The sequence below is a fragment of the Lepisosteus platostomus genome, chromosome 17, assembly GCF_059453375.1.
Source record: "Lepisosteus platostomus isolate fLepPlt1 chromosome 17, fLepPlt1.hap1, whole genome shotgun sequence".
Classification (NCBI taxonomy): Eukaryota; Metazoa; Chordata; class Actinopteri; order Semionotiformes; family Lepisosteidae; genus Lepisosteus; species Lepisosteus platostomus.
The window spans coordinates 9,525,349-9,545,665 of record NC_142627.1 but is presented as its reverse complement, the minus strand read 5'-3'; the positions used below and the strand labels follow the sequence as shown (position 1 = coordinate 9,545,665).

General features: G+C 40.3%; 1 protein-coding gene across 9 annotated transcripts in view; it reads left to right on the top strand.

Moving 5' to 3' along the window:
• Positions 1-5,997, top strand: part of sipa1l2a (signal-induced proliferation-associated 1like 2, genome duplicate a) — a 112,963-nt gene extending 106,966 nt beyond the window's left edge. For 7 of the 9 annotated variants that reach the window (XM_088610676.1, XM_088610681.1, XM_088610680.1 and 4 more), the window contains 4 exons: positions 3,030-3,083; positions 3,597-3,714; positions 4,024-4,105; positions 4,724-5,997. In XM_088610676.1, coding sequence (XP_088466802.1) covers positions 3,030-3,083; positions 3,597-3,714; positions 4,024-4,105; positions 4,724-4,870 — 401 coding nt within the window. In that variant the 3' untranslated portion in view covers positions 4,871-5,997. The remainder of the gene's footprint in view (positions 1-3,029; positions 3,084-3,596; positions 3,715-4,023; positions 4,106-4,723) is intronic. The other 2 variants (XM_088610684.1, XM_088610682.1) reach the window with 1 other exon arrangement.
• The last annotated feature ends 14,320 nt before the right edge of the window (positions 5,998-20,317 follow it).

Sequence of the window (20,317 nt, the reverse complement as noted above, 5' to 3'; positions counted from 1 at the left end):
AGCGGCGCTGACTCTGCAGGTAACCATCACTCTAGAGCTGCCGCGCCGCATGGATCAGGCTCACAGCTTTTGAAATCAGCATGGTGAGGCACTGGCACCGTTTCCCCCTGTGTACTGCACCAGAAGGGAAGATTAAACTAGACCCAGGCCTGGGGTTGCACTGCTTTTTTATCTCTTTGAACATCCCGGGTAGTGGTTTTTAAATAACTATAGGTCCTACACTGTCAACTCTAGAGGTTCAAGATGGGATCTGCGTCTGTGCGCGTTGGCTGCTTAACATTTCAGTTGCTGAGCCTGCTTCAGGTGTCAGTATCAGGCTGTGAGGAGCTATCAACGTACTTTTGAGGGGGGATACTGATTAAGAGGCATGCAGTCCTAATCCCCACAAATGGCAGCTTCACACTTTTGACTCCTCAGCCAAGCACAGACGCCCAGTGTCTGAACTTGCAGTTCCTCTCGTACTGAACAGGATCAGTATCCAGCAGCACATCATCAGCAGGAGAAAATTAACCAGTCTCGCAGTGGTCTAAAAGGCTCATGTTCCTATTCATGCAGGAACTTGGGTGAATTGTGCTGCACTGCTGCAGAGGTGGGAAGAGCCAATGTTAAAGGATCAGAAAGTGACATCACTATGAAAGCTCGTCCACCACAAGCCAGTGATTTTCTCACACCACCTTCTTAAAAACCCCCAAGGCTCTCTACCATAAAATCCTGTCTGTGTAGGCAATACAGTGCATTGAATCTTTGGATTCAGTTTCAAAGCGTTTATTTAACTATCCACATTACATTTAGTGTGATCAAGTGTTAATAGAGGGGATTCAATTATGAGTATGGGGGAAGAGACTCATTATTGTGGAAGGTTTAGAATATTGCATAAAAAAAAATATAAGAAAGTTTACACCAGGGCCCTTCAGGACAAATTACCACATGCTGACAGTCCCTTGTGCAGTGCTGAGTTATCAGGCAGTCCCCGGCTATAGGACAAATGAAACAGAACACTTTCTTTGTATATTCAGTTGACATCACCCATTGCCTTTGAGTTCAATTGACATCTCCATTAATTCCCACTCATCTAACACACGCCTCTAAAAAAATCTCAGTTTACATTGGAGATAAATACGCTTTGGCAGCGTGACAAATTTACTGCCTGTCAATGTCGTTCATAAGTACATTTGAGTTACCAGCTGGCACAGAGTGGCAGTGAAAACGAATCCTATTGATTACCTCAAGCACGGTTTGCAAACCAGCCCCTGTGTCTTGAAAGTCGATCTGTGGCTTCCGATCCTTTGAGCTGTCACTGAAACAGCAGCTTCTAATGTGTGGCTCATCCTCCTAGACAGAGCCATGTTGCAGTGACTTTTGTGACGAGGTGGTTTTTTGTAGCTTGGCAAACATTGTTGTAGATGCAGCACATCGCCTGCATTCAGTAGTAGGGTAGTGAAGACAGGTGCCAGGCTGTGTGTGCAGACCATTCTGTTGATAGATTCTAAAAATATTCTGCCCTTCGATACAGTGCGCGTCATGCATTCGGGAGCCTTGCGCATCTTGGCTGAGCTCTGTGTTTGTAGTTTACACTATTGCATAGGCCTGCGTTAGAGTGCATGTGCTTGCACTAATGGCTTTGTGGTGAGTATGAAGTGGTATTAATAGCCAGAGAGAGCTTTCCAGCATAGATCTCACAGGTCTGTGAGCTTCCTCTCACTGTATTGCTGTGTTTAACTTAGAAGTAGGTTTATGTACGTTTGTGATTCACATTAATTGCTTATAATGTGTTTTTCTCCTGTATGTTTAAGAACATCTGGTTTATGTTGTTAAATTAATTGATGAAGTAAGCTCAAACTGTCATTGTATGTACTTTATGACGCCACTGTTACTGCTTAACATGTTAACAGAGGTACAGTATTCCACTGACACAACTCTGTGAGCTCACTGTTTGAATTGAATTGAATTTATCTACTGTAGGTCTGTTGATGTGTGAATTTCATTTCTGAAGGTTATTAGATGTTTGTTTAACAACATATTTGTTAGGAAATAGGGCTCTCATTGGTTTTTTTCATATGGGTATACCCAAATGTGTAAAATCTGAGCCTGCTGTTACGTGTAGCAATTCTGTCTGATTTTTATCAATAAAAACCAGAGAGGAGAGATTTTGGGGCATGTGCTTTATCTTTCATAGTGCAGCACTGATCCTCTTATAACGAATAAAAATAGCAGGCAACTTTTTAATGCAGCATGTCTAGCTGACAGGATCTAAATAGTTTTTAGGACTGTTTTGTTTCCGAGGTCATTAAATGTTCTGTTAGATGACAATGGAAATCAACTGATCTCACTTCCCATTACCATTCCAAATTCTTCCACACCAGTATCTTTGCACACTGATCCAAAGACTGGTCATGAGGAGATATGACTACAAGGCAAGCAATTTATCGTGCTGAAATCATCATAGATTCCTTAAATGTCACCTAGAATACCTTGTGTCTGTTGATTATTTTTCGGATAGGTCTCATTATAAATGTATCAAAATGCAGTGAACATAACCTGTGTAGTCATCTCTAAACACTATAAATATACAAACTGCAGAAACAATGTTTTGTCTTACAGCAGTTTCTGGAATATCTTGGTCTGTTTTTCAGGATTAGAGCAGAAATTTAAATATATTGATGTTCAATTTCCCTTTATATCCTAGCTTGTTCTTTTGTATCTGGCTAATATTTGAAGAGGACGCTTTGCAGTGTTTGGATAATGATATTTTCATACGTATAAAATTATAAAATACACAGATCCCTGATGTCTAGTTGCAGTCATGAGATACAATAAGCCTAAAATACTTAAATGCGCTGTGTTATTTTACTGTTTGCCAAGTTCATTCTTATTGGGAGTTTGAGCTGGCTTTAGGGCCTCATACACTAAAACAAGTATGACTGTGATCTGACAGCACCTTAAGTAAGTATTTGGGCATTACGCAGGAAAGCAGCTGCAGTCTGCAGAAACTGTTTCTCTTAGGGAATACTTTGCATTTTTGATTCCAGGTCTGGAATTGGAAGAAGATCCTGATCCTGTATGTCATCACAATGGCTTCCTAGGTGATGGTTTGGCATGGAATAATTAGCTCTCTGCATCTTGGGGATGAGATTCTGTGCATGCCAAGCATGAAGACATCAGGCTTCAAAAAGGCATTTGTGACAGAGACTGCTGTATTGTCTCCCCACAACCTGCCTGCTTTTTCCATAGGCTTGAGCAGGAGCAATCTGCTGAGCAAATTAGCATTGGCTAGTCAAAAAGGATTTGTCAGCCCTGTTCTTGACGGGTGTGCGTGCGCCTGTTGTGGGTTTGCCTCCAGACAACACTGTCAAGAGAGGAGCTGGAGCTGGTGGGATGCAGTGATGCCTGTTTGTGGTTGCCAACCCTGCATTGGCTGAACCATCCTCTTGTTCCCAGGGTGGCACATTAAATGCCTCTCTTCATGTCACCAGCCCACCCACCCTTGGTACTAACAGGATTTGGCTGACTGACTGTACACATGTGTAAGGTGATAGAAAATCCCCAGGAAAAATCGGCATGCAAAATAACAGCGTTTTTTCTTCACCCCCTTCTAGACCAGAGAGTTGCTTCTTTTTGCACGATGACGGACATGCAACGGGCTGAGGTGCTGGAGATCTCCCAGGAGCTGTCGAGACAAGTGGCCGCCGCAGAAGAGAACCTCATTGACATTGGGTAGGTAGTGATACTTGCATGCAGGGAGTGTACATCCAGAGCTTGTGCTGCTGCCACCACAAAACAAGACCCACAGACAAAAGTCACTTGGATCTTCCCTTTTCGACATCTGCTTCTAAAAGGCAGTCAGCTTTCCAGTTATCAAATGGTGGGGAATTAACTTTGCAGCCACTTGTTTTTTTTTTAAATGACATTAGAAAAGTCCGAGGATAATATGTTCCTTTGTGCTGCTGTTCTCAATCAGTGCGTGGCTGAGATACAGCCCGTGTCGTATCAGCATTCTGTTCACGCCTCCTTCCCTCTGTGCAGGGAAAGTTCTCCGTCAACCCTCACAGGGAAGGTCAACCAGCTGGAAGTGATTCTCAGACAGCTGCAGTATGATCTGCGAAAGGTAAGGCCTGACAGATTGCTCACCCTGAGCTTCCTTCTCTTAATGCAAACATGGCATCAACATTTCAAGTTCAAGCAGTTACAGTCACCACTGCTCGTGTGCCAAACCTGTTCTGTTATGTTTTTCCCCATAAATGATACATACTGTAGAAGTGAAGTTTATGAGTGAAGGCCTACTCCTCAGCCATGCCCATCTAAGTATAAATACCGGTCAAGACCACTGTTTTTCCATTGGTCCTCAGTTTGCAGTTCTCCCTGCACTCCAGGCTCATTCTGCCTAGCGGGAGGCAGGTGGAATAGAGGTTCCTATAGTCTTGTCTTCATGTCATTCCTTCCGCCAAGTGGGTTAAGGTCAAATCCACGTCTCAGACTGCTCACGCGCTGAGATACCAAAACTATCCAGGGTTAGTGCAAAGGTGCTGAGGAACAACACAGTTACACCACCTTGACACAGTCCTTAGATGGATGGATATTGCTGTGGGAGTCCCTTTCTCAAGCTTGTCTTAAGAGTGCCCAGTTTTCGCAGCAGTCCGTGAAGAACAGACTTCTGTGTCTTCATGAGTAAGATGCTTGCCAGAAGCGATGCGAGACTGAGCCTTTGTGTGTCTGCTTCGCACAGGAGAAAGAGGACAAGGCCATTCTCCAGGTGGAAGTACAGCACCTGAGGCAGGACAACCTACGTCTTCAAGAAGAGTCCCAGACTGCAGCCGCCCAGCTGAGGAAGTTTACCGAGTGGTTTTTCCACACCATTGACAAAAAACCTTAAATTCCTCATGTAACACTACCAAGGAAGTCCTACCTGAGAGATCTCTCCAGTTGCGGAATGTACATTTAGGGTTTAAAATCTAGTACTCTGTCATCTTCATAGCTATGTTGTGTCTGACCATGTTCAGCCAAACTTTCAATGGGCTTGAGGCGGAGAGAGAGGTGGGAGTGCATCCAATATAAGCCATGTGGGCAATACTGGGAATGTACTTTGATGTGGTTGACTTCAGTCTGTGCTTGCTACAGGAAAAAAAAATGAATGTAATATGTTATTTCAGACCTTTTGAAAACTGCGAAAAAAACAATACTACGCTTCTATGTCTATAGCCATGAAGGTTTTAAGCCTCCACTGAATTTTAGCAATCCAGATATTAACAAGGCGTGTTGGCTTTTCAGCATTGTACAATATTTCAGTCAGGCAAGTAATTTTGATGTTAAAGGTGCTTTCTCTATATATACTTTTTATATGTAGTTTATATCCACTGTCTCAGTGTCCTAGCAATAAAAAAGATGTGTCAGTAGTCACAAAACTGTGTTTAAAGGTTAGCACTAATGTGATAAATTACTTGTCCAGATGTCGTTGTGTTAGACATTTATTTATTTTGCAGGAACAACATTGTGCCTGAAATCTGAACTGTTTCTTTTTTCCTATTGAACACATGCCTTGTTAATGGCTCACTAACATAACTAATACAACAAGTCACAAGTTCATGTGTATAGTTTATCTGCAGCAAAATCAGTTCTTATGCAGTGTACTAGTACTTCAGGATGTGAGCCAATGAGCCACTTTTACAATGCCAAATTTGTTTATCTTTGTACAGAAACTCTAAGGAAGTGTCTTGTATTTAACACCATTATTTAAGCTTATTTAACCTAAAATTGTTTATTTTATTAAGAGTATTTGTTTTCTTTGTTGTGCACTAAGAAAAGGACAGCTCTGTGTAAGCTGGAATTGCTGTAGCTTTCCTGGGCTACATAGATGATTTCTGGAAACTCCAACATTTGGATGCTGCTAGATCACAGTTCATTGGTTTGTATGCTTTTACAATGTCTTTCTTTGTAAAACTGTTTCATTTAAGATGGGATATACATTTGCTTTTTTTAAAATAAATGTAGGATGTAAAAACAGTGCTCTGTTTCTTCCTATCTAAATCTGTTTTGTTTTTTTTTTACCTCACAATTTTCTGGGACTGAAAATAAGATAAACATACATAGGTCTCATAATGGTCTGTTCTTTGCCACAGGTACAGCCAGATAAGTCAATTTTGTTTTTTTGGTTTCAGAATTTCCAAACACAATCACATAGTGTTATCACCTCTTTTGTCCCAATCTACAACATCATGTACCCTCAGTTACCAAAATGGTGCAGCTTTTTGGAGTCTTAGCTAACCTTCATTGGCATCTCACTGTGGTGCCTACTGGAACGTGTAAACTGGGAAAGTGCTGAACCCAGATGTTTCAAGCACATCTGTCAGTGGAAGAATCCTGGTTCAGATATTTCACTGTTGATTTGTTTTCAAATCCTTGCATCATGATGATTCGCTTCACAACAATAAGTTCCTGTCATCTGTAGTGTGAATTAGTCACTCTGAATAACAGCCAGTGTTGACAAAGCAAAGTGTGTGACAGAGAGTGGGGCTTGTGTTTTAGAGACAGCATTGTCTTGCATTGTTAGTCTCAGTGATCTGTGCCTCAAAGCTGCAGCCAAAATCGCAAAACCATGCAAAATACATTTATACCCCGTAAAATAATTTGGGGAGCATCTTAGCAACAGTTGCTAAGCTTTGCAGCAGCTGGTGAGTGTTTGGGTTTCTTGCGCTCATGCATTTTTTGCCACAGCTAGCTGGATGTTATTAGTCTTTCAGGGTTCTGGGGAGATAGCGCTGTCAACAGGAAATGAGGTTTTCAATTATTTATTGGCACCTTGTGCATGGGAGTGTGGGAATTAGAGAAAAAAAACAACTGTGAAATTGTGGCACAGATGCCACCTTTGGGGAAAAAAGTTCTGTTACTATTCATCTCATTTGTAAATACATTATATCTGCTAAGGCTATTGTGGATTGAACTTGAATTAGTATGACAAATTCAATCCAAGTTGAATACCAAGTTCAATACTCTTGATACCAAGTCTCCAGTATCTGATATCTTTCTTTGAGTATTAAAACCTTTGGTTTAGGTGTTCACCCAAATGCTTTAGGTTGAACTGTGTAATATAGTATTTACTTAACAGGAAGGTAGTTTTAGGTAAAAATATGACATACACATTCATCATAATACCATACTCCAAGCAAAATATAAACAGTTGATCAGCTAGTTCACTTACTTGATATAAATTTATATACAGTATATGCATTTCGCAACCTCTATATAACATTTTTTTTAAGTTCCCTGAGTTATTAAACATTAACCTTCTGTGGATCTGAAGTGCTAATACAATCGGTCTGTTGCGGATCAATAGGATGGTTCTCATGTATTTCAGGATTTTGCGGAAAGCCAGCAACATTTAGAAATGTTTAAGGACAATTTGGAAATTTTGAGACTGCCTGATACGACTCTCTTGAGTTCTGGTGACGTGGTGGGATTAAAAAATCCAGACGCATATGTGTTAGCAAGCATGGATCTGAACAGATCCATGTCTGAAGAGGCTGATGTTTGAAAACAGAAAGGCATAATTAATGCAGTCACAAGCAGAAGATGGTGTTTTTCTAAAAGATGAACAGTAAATAAAACATGAAGAAGAGAGCTGGAAGGAAGCAGCCACCTGTAATCTGCTCAACCCCGGAAGGCTAACATGCCAGACAGCCCACAAGTAAGGCTAGCATCAAAACTGATACAGTCTCACACACTCCCACACATCTGTTTCACCACCTAGCCAAACAGCCACAAGTAAGACCACACCCAGAGGCGTTTTCATGTGTTGGACTGTGACACAAGGCAGTGCAGGAGACGCATGCTGAAAGTTGGATAATTAAAATCCTAAATTTTGAAGCGTTGCATTTGTGTCCTCTTCACAAAATCATTAATGCTGTTGAATGATCCTACAAGCTTCCCCTTACCGGTTATAAATATTAAGACATCTAAAACATCAGGCAAAATGTCCTGGATTGTATTCCATAGACAAAGCATTCCTTCCTCTTTGATGAATCAGAGATTGTCATCAAGTTGTGAACACAGACGACACTCCACTGGTCAGTCTCTTTATATCAGGGTGAAGGTGCACTCACAGGAGGGCTTGGATATTGTGCACACTTTACACTGATTGACCCCCCGACTGCCTCTTTTACCAGGAGAGTGTGTCGGTTGCTGTCTGAATGTGCCACCTTCCCATTCACGGATCCAGTTTAAGTTGTTCTCAGCTGTTTCCAGACTGACAGCATTACTTCAGCATAAACAAAGGGAGGCGGTTAGACAAGGTACACTCTGCAAAGAAAACAGCCTTCTTCAATGAAATATTATTGTTGGTTACTTGTTACACTTTAACTGCATAACTGAGTTGAAAACTGTTTCCGAGGCCTTAATCCTTTGATTGGGGGGTGGTTCAGAAGTTGCCATGATGGAGTTTATAGTAATGTTTACCCTGTGCTGGAAGGAACTTTGTTCTCTCTTTGTAGTCTTTCTACATCTACATCATTCAAAAAGAAAAAAATGGTCTTCATTCCACCTCAAGTGTAGTTTGGCATTTGCCCGGACGGTCTGTGGTCTATGCGTTTTTTTATATTTTCTTACTTCCCTCGAGAGTGGATAACTCACAACCACAGGTTTTGTTACAAGGCTTGAGGATGTTAAGCCAGATACTCCCTCAAGAGAAACATTAAATCCTTCTTCCAATGGCTGTGCCAGCAAGCCAGATGGAGTCTCACGGAGGATGATTTAGCTGTTGTTGTTTTGAGGGAACATTTGTCAGTCTTGCTGTTGACACGTGAAATTGCTCAGCTATACGTTTGGCAAAGAAATGAAAGTTAGCATTTATGACACCGAGGTTGAGCAGAATGGCATGATCGGCCCTGTTGTGGTAAACCGTTGTGGTGGACTCTGATGTCAGCAGAAAGAAGAAGGGCTGTCCATCGTGGCTGGTGGCTTGGAATGGCTCTTTGTTCCGTGATCAGGCTGTCAGATAATTAACGGAATAAACTTCACAGAAAGAAAATCAGCTGGAAGAGAGACCCAATCTCTTCATAGCCCCCTGTGTGTCTTTTGCACACTATCATCAACTCCCAGCATGCACATCCACTGCAAGTGAATCCTTACACCCTTATCACTGGCAGGGCTGAGCAGTATCCCCTTTTAATCCTAGTAAGGGAGATAAGAGTTGAAACCGATGTCTGCTGGAATTGTACAACCAACAGTTAACTATTTGCGCTACAATCTCCAATGCAGGAAGTATTTGTGAGTTGTGTTGGGGATCTAGTTTTATTCATTGGTAATAATTCAGAGCACCAAAATGAGCTTGTAATACCATTTGCATATGTATATTTTTAGAGCACATTTTTCTGTATTTCTTTAAATATTGATAACATGTTTTGTGGCATGATTTTGATTGGTTGAAAAGTGAAAATCAAGAAAAATAAAACTACAGATCCGGATTATGAAGAAAGCGATGCATTTGTGTCACTAGTATGTTGGACTTAACCAGAGTGCTGTCTGAGGCTCTGGGGTACTGCTCAGTCTCTGGGGTGTTCACACTCAGCAATTTCAAACCTTGCATGATGATCAAGTCGATCACTGTATGCCATGATATGACAACATCCCAAAAGCACAAGCACATACAATATCTCATTCTGCTCTGATAACAACAATGTTCTTGCAGGATAAGAAATGTGCTCGTTTGCTGTGGACACCCTAAACACCAGACATGAGCCTAAATGAAATTTTGCGGGATGGATTGGGATGACATGTGGTATCTACTGTAGGGCTCAGAGACCAGTGAACAAGACTCTACCTTAGGAATGTAAGAGAATCTCATAAGACTTTGTCTGCAATCTGGTGCAAAGCAAATGTAACAGATGCACAGTGTGTATGACTTCCAACAGTGGCCACACACACTAGCAGCCGGTCACTTTCACCCCTTCTTGATGACAAATGTTAATCTGCAAGATGAATTCAACTATATCTTGCCCATTCAGTGAAACGCACCTGCTACAAAAAAGGTTTTGTTATGTTCCTATTAACTGTTTCTGTTAGCTTCACACATTTCTTGCAGTTAAGCAAGTTCTTTTGATGCTCATTATTTAAATACCGTACATATAATAAGAGATATTAAAAGAGCTTTGACATTGAAAGACATTGAAAGTCTCACTTTCATATTTCCTGCAAAAAATAACTCCACACTTTAGTTGTAAGGAATTATGTTTTTGAGATCAGGGACCTCAATTTAAAAAAAAAAAATTTCCTATAAACTCATTTAGAATTCAGCATTCTTACCTTTTCCCTGTTCTTAACTTCTAAACAGGAAGACAGACTGAGAGGAAATCCTAATTCAGTGTTACACTTCAAAACTCAAGAGCAGGGATTAGCATCCTCACCCCTGCTGGAGCTCATCACTGCAGTGGACTGATCAAAAAAGTTCCCCCTAATTTATGGCACTCTAGGAAAAACAGTATATCTAAGAAACCAGAGGAGGTAAAATAAATCTAAATCCGCTTCCAGTCCTGTATTTCAGGGAGGATACTCCTCTCCCACTGACACTTCAAATAGTTATTCTTTTATTTTGGATGGTTCTGAGGGTATATCACTTTATTCAACTGGACACATGTGCAAGTTTGACACCATTGATAAATCTGATGTCAAACGAGTTGGCTCTTTTCCATAACTCTTTTTTGAAGTGTGACTACCCTGACTGAAGCCACAATGTACGGTAGTCCTGGGGTTTGCAGAGCAGGCAGGAGGAAGCTGAAATGTTAAGATGCAAAAATATACTGCATAAAAGTGAAACAAGCTTATTGCAGGATATCTTTGTAGTGGTGTGGGATGAAATTATTTAAACTCATGATTCAAAGCACAGCTGCACTGAGCTTATTCTCCTTGATTGCACGTCTGCATAGAAACCCAGTTACTTGATCAGGATGACAGTTTCACAAAGAAGGTAATCAGAGAAATTGAGATCATGCTGTTGTCACTATGGGGAAAAATTGCCTTTCTTTGCCTTCCATCTGACCAGTGGCAGGGATCAGGCAGGAGGGAGCTCCAATTAAAGGTCTTTCTTTGCCAAAGGCAAGCTTTTTCAGTTTCCAGACTGTCTGGACATCAGGTAGGTCGATTTGCAATTGAGCAATATTAGTCACTACTTCAAACCAAAACAAAATGTCTAGGTGCATTGATTATGCAAAGCCTGACCTCAGAGTTCCTGGGAATATTGAGGACTTGTAGAAAGTAAACAAGCAGGGCTAGCCTATCAATAGGAGTAAAAGCTTGCATAAAGTCAATGCTGTATGTACTGTAGGTGCTCGATTGTATGTGTTCTCAGGCACACCAAGGTCAGATACTGTTTTACTTTAACAACTTGCCACTGTTTTTATAAAGCCAATCAGATTTACATTGAATTCCAATTCAGTCCTTTCAAATTCAAATGCTAACCTTCAAATTCAAGGTCTTCAAATCAAAATGTACAAGCGTGGATGTTAAATTGCTGGTTTCTGTCTTGTCTCATTAACCTTCAATACAGAAGCGATTTTCAATTCAATCCGATTTTTTGTCTGGTACAGCTCCCTTCACAACAAATTGCCACAGAGCGTTTTCACACATCTTAAATCAGTACAGGTATATCAGAGATGCCAAAATAACCATTAGCCAAGGAAACGAGAGAGAGAAAAAAATCCTTAAGGAGAAAAATAAATCTCTGGGGCTTCAAGTCTTGATGGATATCCCCTGACAGGCTGTCTGTTGTGTGATCCACACAGGAGGGAGTTCATTTAGAACAACTTTCTGAAGACTGTTTTCAAGGGATATACAGTAAGTGTAGGTTCTAGGCCCATAACCCAGATGTAGAGGGATCATCCTGAGGGGCTGAATTGCTTCCTTCTGTTCCTAATCCTTATGTTCTCTCTATGTTATCTTGGGTCCATCAGCCAGAGTCCAGCAGATTGTGTCAGTTGGAGGGGTTGTTCTGAGATGGCCAAATGTCTGAGGTAGGAATTGAAATACAGAGAAGGAAGAGCTGATTTCTGTTCTCAGAGTTTGACTTTGCTGTCACAGAGCCCAGATCTAATTGCATTATTAATAAAGTGAAACGGCACATAAATGTAGCTACATTTATCATGTGTCTGAAGCAATGTTTAGCAAAAGTTTAGTTTTTGCAAGCCATTTATAGGATATCATAATACAATTTGTGGTGCATTAAACTATTGTTATACACTGGTAACGCCATTGCTTGCTTGCATGGAATATATACAAAGGAGGCACATGCATACTGAGTGAATACTTTATTCTAAAGACATCTCATCGTTACAAGAACAACTAAAAAAGGGGGATGAGAGTATGCCTGTATATATAATGGAACAGCTGCTTAATAAAACAGAAACACTGTGAGGCCTGTGACAGGCATGGTTACTCTCCTGTGGTTCACTGGTATCAAGATCCTCCCGTTTTAGAGATTCTTCTCTGGTGACATCCCATCGTTTGAAAGGCATTCACGTTCACAGCAATGGAGAACCAAATGGCACATTTGAGGTAAGTGATCTCTGCTTATATGCTTAAGCATATGTTTGCAGTGATTTTTTTGAAGTTCCAGAAATTACACACCGGTAAACAAAAACTAATAGCATTGTCCATTTAGAGCAACCGTTCTAACAATTCGAATTTCATATTCCCCCTCTCATTGTCTTTGCAAGTTTGTATTCCATTTAGGGATCTCAACAAGAAAGGTCATTTCACTTGGATAACTCTTTAAAAATGCCACTTCAAACAGCATTTGCAAATTAGCGATTTGGTTTTTGTGTTTTTTTATTGTTTTATTTTTAGCCTCTCATTTAAAAATGATAAAAGACTAATTATTTGGTGGAACCTCCAGTGCCTGTACAGATGGGGTTGCTACTGATTAGGAAATCTCATCTCATAGTGTTTAGCCAGCAGAACACAGCTGCCCCTTTGCAGAGCCCCAAAGATCTAAGGGCACAGAGCTTAACAAATTCTCTTGCAGGAGAATTTCCTTAAGGCACCTCTTAGATCAGATGAAGGACCAGGGTAAGGCTGACCTCCAACAATGAGAATAGAGCGAGATGCTGTGGAGTTTGTGCTAATTCATCTTCACTCTCCACAGCCCTGGCCTGGGGATTAACATCAACACCCCTACTGCTATCTAAAGGGCCTGTCTTGTGGGAAGCTTGATCAAATAGGACTATCATCTTTAAATTATGGCACCGGGGAACAGGCCACTAGATTTTAAATGCGGGGCCTGCTTAACACCAGCAGGGGTGATGAAGCTTAGAGGCAGGATTTGTACACATTAACTGCTGTGCTTTAAAAAAAGGGATTTTTGAGCACAGCAGGCGAATAAAGATACGGACCTTAATTACACAGGGTGTGCTCTCTGAAAAATTTATGACTGATAGAAAAAAAACTTATGGAAATGCTAGGGTATTTGTACCAGATATTGCCACGATAATTACAGTGTGTAAGACACAGTAAAGAATGCACGTACTGTACTCATACTGACTTTTGTGTCATATGACAAATCGGCATGTGAAAGACTCATGTTGGATCAGATCCTGTCTGCAAAAGTCAAGCAAGCTTTCAGAATTTACCCATGAAAATAAATTGCTTAGGAAGCAAAAATGGAAAGCAGGACATACAGTAGAAAACAAGACACTATAAGACCTTCATTTCTTGGCTTCGTCTCCTGTACAGTGAAAATCTATTTAAAGGAACATTTTAATTGGAAAAAAAAACTTTTCTTCTGCTTGTAAAAGCTTAACTGAGCAGGATTGTGCAATTGAAAGCCACTACGTTGATAGAGAAATAGTCTGTAGCTGATTACGCACTACATAAATTTTACTTTTAAACACCTCTGCATGAAACCGTCATGAACACAATAAGGTTTTTATAAGGATCAGAATGCGGTCTTAACACAAACATGTTTTTAATTAGATAGCTTGAAGTCCTCCTCATAATCACAAAGGGCTTGACAAAACAGACACAAAATTCTTTTTTGATTGATCATTAGCTGGTTCAATGCACACTAATTAACTGCAGTGCTCAAAATATTTATGTATTTAGAGACAAAAGTGAAGCCAGCCTGTGTTTAAAGAAATCCTAAACTGGGAATGCTAATTGAATGGCTTAAGCTGTTAGTCATAACATCATCTATCTTTAAGTACGTGGGTCTTAATTTGAGGAAGATTAAAAACTGCTGCTTTGGGGCTTTTCAATCAATGCATCTTTCAAAGGAGTGCAATTTTCAGATTTGGTAAAGAAACTGCTGAAAACCAAGTTTAAAAAGCAATATAATATTATAAAGCATCATCTCTATAGTCTACTGTGATTTGGGTTTATGAAAGAGTGGTAATTGGAGTAACTTTACATGTCTATATATCCTATACAAGTACAGTACTTATCAGTTCTGGTCTTCTGGTAAAGTACCCCTGTAATCCAACTGAATTCCTATTTAGTTTAAATCATTGAACCCTTAGTTTAACAAGTTGATCAATTTTGTTTTCTGCACTTACAGTAGGTCTTTATTTCATAAGATCTCTTACATGTTTAATTTCCACAAAAAGACACAAGCAAGCTCTTTTTCAATAGCTCCTTTCACATGTTTCATAACAACTAATTGGTTATCTGCTAATCATGCACAGACACAAGGCAGACACTGTATAAGACTCACCTTATAGGCATTTAAGTTGTATAGATCTATTGTCTAAATATCAGCTTGCTGCAATTACCCAAAATGGGTAGATGTTTTGGGAAATTAGTGACACAGGGTTAATTCAAACATCTGACCCTTTACTGTTCAAGAGCACAGATTACATATAAAAAGCAAATACATCCAGTGGATCTCAATAAGCTTAATTAAGAAAGAGCTCTGTTGGAATGGAATACAGTTCCTGGGAGATCAGGACCACTGGTTGAGAAACACTGTCCTATGCTAAGGACCGTCACAATATAGGAAAACACAGCTATTTTGGTGCATAGCCCCTTCCTTTAATTGTCTATTTTAATATACCTTTTTTTCAGAATACAAGCAATGGAAGGAAACAAAAGCATGGTTAATTAAATCAAATCTGCTCTCAAAGATGGTAAGACTTGGACCTGACTTGGACCTGTTGCAATGGACATCCACCTTTTATGATTAACTAAATCTGTTTTGTTTTTATTATAAAATCTATTGATTGATAGAGGTTAAACACTTCTAGATTAAGTGGGTAGTGACAGAGTCTATATAGGAGCTGGAAAGGTCATCTTTTCAATTTACAATAGACTGTGGCATGTCAGCATAGAAAGTGGCATTAGAAAACAGCTTTCTGAATCAAAAGGCAGCTTAATTTAAACATTTGCACCATTTTGTTTCTCCTCTATAAACAGTCCTCAGGGGTATGTACCATGCTAGGCTTAGAATACCTGATTCAATTCAGTACAATAAGTGTGTTTAAGGGCTAGCATGGCTAAATCTGAGGTGTCATCTGTATGATGCATTATGGGAATCTCTGCAAAGGTGTCCTCTCACTAAAGAAAAAAGAGCCTCAGTTGAATTTGAAGACCCTTAAATTGGCTGCTGAAAATATGCATTTTTGATTTAGAGAAGTTACTACAAATAAAATAGAGTTATTTGGAGGGTGTGAAGACAACTTTAGCATGGGTGCCAATTATTTTTCCACTATAAATATCCAAAAGGATAATCTTTACAAACTTTAACTCAGGTCTGAGCAGAGGTATGAAACATACTATAACTACAGAAAATGTGATTACACAATCCCAATAACATTGACACAGAACTGATTTACTTCAGGACAGACTATCTGGGGATATGTCACTGCTTATACAACTGCACCTACTTGGTGAAGACTGTGGGTTTCTCCTGTCAATAGCATTGCTGAGATGGTCTCACAGACATACAGGAGAAAAAGCTATCCATGGTTAGACCTCACTGCTGTTTGCATGACATTGTGACATCATTTCCAGTGGCTCCAGGAGCAGAAAAATTGCTGAAACAAGGCACAAATTAGACCTTCAAACATGCAAAAGGATGCACAATAGCAGATTACCAACAAATAAAAGTCAAGAACATTAACCAAGGCAAACACCATTCATGTCCTCATTCCCCTAAGACAGAGACTTGACTAACCCTCTGAACTTCCCCAGACCTTCTTTATATACATGAAGCCCCGCCTCCAGTAGCTACAGGGTTTCCCACTGAGTCCCTGCACTCCTTCATTTCCTATATAGGATTGCTTACTCAGCCTGGAAGCCATTTTGTTCCTATGCTATGATAACCATACAGTACACCTACAGAGAAAGTTATATTCAAAATCACAATTATTCAGAAGTGTACAGTATATGTGTGTTCAGAAGTGTTTCCTTTGGGATCTTTGATAAATTGGTGGAAGGATGTATTCCAAACAGGTAAGTGCAATGTAATGTTTGGGTATAGTCTTTCAGGTGAGGGTAGGCCTATAAGCCTTCAGCCTCATAAAAGGACACTGGTAATGTTTAAGCAATAATGTGTTTGGAAAATATATATTTGTACAAGTTATCAAGCCAGCAGCCATATCGCCCTGCAACTCACAACTGGCAACCCACTGAAGCTAAGCAGGTGTGAGCCTGGCCAGTACCTGGATGGGAGACCTTCTGGGAAAAACTAAGGTTGCTGCTGGAAGAGGTGTTAGTGGGGCCACCAGGGGGTGCTCACCCTGCGGTCTGTGTGGGTCCTAATGCCCCAGTATAGTGACGGGGACACTATACTGTAAACAGGCGCCGTCCTTCAGGATGAGATGTAAAACCGAGGTCCTGACTCTCTGTGGTCATGAAAAATCCCAGGGCGTTTCTCGAAAAGAGTAGGGGTGTTACCCCGGCGTCCTGGCCAAATTTCCCATTGGCCCTTACCGATCATGGCCTCCTAATAATCCCCATCTATGAATTGGCTTCATTACTCTGCTCTCCTCCCCACTGGTAGCTGGTGTGTGGTGAGCGTTCTGGCGCACTATGGCATCATCCAGGTGGTGGTGGAGGGGATCCCCATTACCTGTAAAGTGCTTTGAGTGGAGTGTCCAGAAAAGTGCTATATAAGTGTAAGCAATTATTATTATTATTATCTCAAAAGGGCTGTGTGCTTCAAATTCTTTGTTGAATGTTAGACCAGAAATCTGTGTGTGATACCAGCTGCTAATGATGAAAACTTTTTCTATGATTTAAGCACTCTCATTCGCCTACTTATTGCTTCCCCCCCCCCCCCAAAGATCATGGTCATGCATTTCATAAAACAGACTGTGCACTCATTGAATGCTAACTGATGCACATCAAGCCCTTTGCTGGTTAACCATTGAGACATGTCATAAGGGGAGCTCTGTCTCTGCCTTTCAAAGAAAACTGCCACTGGCAAAACGCCTCCATAGTATTTGTATAACCACATAACGACAGCATGCGTGTTCATTTGTGACTATCGATTCCAATATGCACGCATTCATAATGATACATAACATTTGTGACAGCAGTCATAGCATGGGGTTTGGGGTTAGGATTAGTGTATGGTTTAAATTGGCGATAGGGTTAGGGTAAGAGTTAAGATTAGAGATTCTAATGAGTCCGGGTCAGTCGTTTTATTCATGTACAATTTATGTACCACTTTATCTTCTGGAAAAAATGTTATAAAGCGTTAATAGTATTAATACAGTATCCCGTGGAGTTGCTATGAAGCTATTATAAGGTCTACCTAAAGTCCTATTCAAATACTTTGTTACTGGAATTTAAAGGAGGGAGTGAGTGCATTGAAGAGACAAATATTAATACCTACAAGATCCTTTCTTCGGGGATGCAACTCTTTCCTGTTATTGATTTTAAAAGCTTCCTCTGCACTGATGAGTTCAACCATATTGGGGACTAAAGGGGGGTCAATATCGATTAGGTACGGTAGAGCCAGAAGCGACTGAACGACTGAAGCAAGGGCTAGGCACTAGACCTTGATGCACTGTGGCCTCAGGGGACTAGAGGCCCTGCAGCACAAACTGGCAGTGTATGTATGTCCGTTTACAGCGAAGGCAAGGTTTCTCGTTCTTCAACATGGGTCTTTTGCATGGGTCTAACATTGCCTTGTGTCAATTAGGTTCCTATAGACTCTACACCTGGACAATCGGCATTCGCCTTTCATACAAGCCTCAGGTTACAACCCCTTCCCAACTGCCGGCATTTCTCTCTTCACCTTCTTCCCCGTTTTCCCCCTACCGAGGTGCTGGTGTTTAAAGACGAAACCGTGAACCTCCAGCCACGGAATAAGTTGAAAGATAACATGAATATACTTACCACCAGAAGCTATCCAAGTTAAAAACAATCCATCTCTAATTACGGGATGCTGGAATTGTTTCTGACGTACTAACCTTGCCCACAGTTGTTAGAATGTACTCTTTCATTCCCGAAGATCACCTGAGGGGACACAGCTGCAGTCATCCTAAAGTGATGATTTATTGCGGATCATTTTCCTGGCACCGCTCAATCGATTATTCTCCCAGATTAAGCTCTAGTAGAACGAGTGCAACAGAAGGTACGCTAATGAGACATGGTATTTTGATTTTTTTTACAAGAAAAAAAATCCAGACTCTTCAGGAGATGACGGACTTGAAGAAAATAATTCAAATTGTTAAAGTAATTAAGCGTTTCATTATTATTCCACCAAATCCACAGGAACAACCAAGTCTAATAATTTTGTAGACACTATTCCTTTTGTTTCCAATCACTCAATGTCTGGGCTGCAGACTTTGAAGTTTGTGAAGCCTGTCTTCACAACTTATAGCTCTACAATCTTGTTTCTCTGCATGTTTAAGTCCTGGAATGACTTCTTTAATTGAAAACCTCTGTGTTCAACTTCTCTCATATATGAGAACCCACTCATATTCTCATTTTTATAGGATTCTATCGGATGTTCATATAGAGTGCTAAAGTAGATACTGTAAATTTAAATGCTGATAAATTTAAAATGAGTTATTTTTGATAAAGCCTTTGTAATGACTTAACTAAGCTCTTTGACTGGACGTTATCTCTCTATATGCAGGTCCTTTGTAGCCTGTATGTATGAAAGGCTTGATCTAGAAGTATCATCCATTAAGAGGATCTCAATCCAGTGATGAGATGATGGGTTTTCATTTTATTTTTGTACTTTTGTTCTTCAGTTTCCTAGTGTTGCTGGCCCTTTGTTTTGATTCAGAATCCCAGCGGGATCTGCTCTCCACTTCCACTTTTACATGGGAACATATTGCGTGTTCAAGATATATGTCCTATAATACTTGAAGCTAAACATATCTCAAGTGTCTAAAAACCTGACACATCCAGAGTGCTGCAGTCACCTTACTGTTAGCTATAGAGCGTTCATAAAACAACTCCAGGTTTTGCAATAGTAAACAATCTTAATGGATATGAGTAGGTTCCTGGATATAACCATTTATTGGTTATCACCTTTAGCACCTTTTTAAATAACTGTAAAATTCATAAAAGTGCTTGAGCACTGTGCAGCCGAGGGGAGCTGTACAAGTGTCTGCAAATCATGCTTGGGTGTTCTGTGGTTTGAAATAGATGTTGCAGATCTGTGAGGCATGTGTGCCAAGAGTGGTTTTGTCTCTGCCAGGAGTCCTTGACTGTACAACTGCTGCTGTGTGGGTCTGTAGAAGACACTGATAATCCTCTCAGCGGACAGGATATGAGATGCTGGACACCTACTGAAGTTATGCACTCATCATTCACCCAGAATCGCATCAAGGAGATGGCGTACTGATTTCTAGCTGTCGGTATTTTTTTTTTATTTTTTTTTTTTGGGGCTCACCTAGAGTTAGAGTAACATGTGCAGAGAGGATTATGAAAGCAATGAAGTAGTCAACAGAGACGGTTCGTTTTGAAGGAAAGGCCATTGCAGGAACATGGAGCTAAAAGACGCAGATGGATTAAAAGGACAGTTTGCAAATGAGCAGTGCTGTCCCATAAAATTGGATGCATAACAAAATTAGTCGTCATCAAATGTGTAAACCGTGGACTATTACCATATTGTGAAGCTGAAGTATAATGGATTGAAGAGGATGCAACACTGGATTACAAGTTCAGCTTGCATGGTAAATGCTTTGAGCAGTCCTGGGTAAAATAGGATCCAAAAAAACAAGGATTTTCTCAGTAGATCTCTAACTCTTAACAGCTTCATGACTATTTGTAATTTTAAATACAAATGGATTACCTAGCTGAATAATGAGTTACATTCCACACTAAAATATTTCATCAGTCCTAGGCAGAATAAACTAAAAGTTTAGGAAAGGTTCCCTGTGTT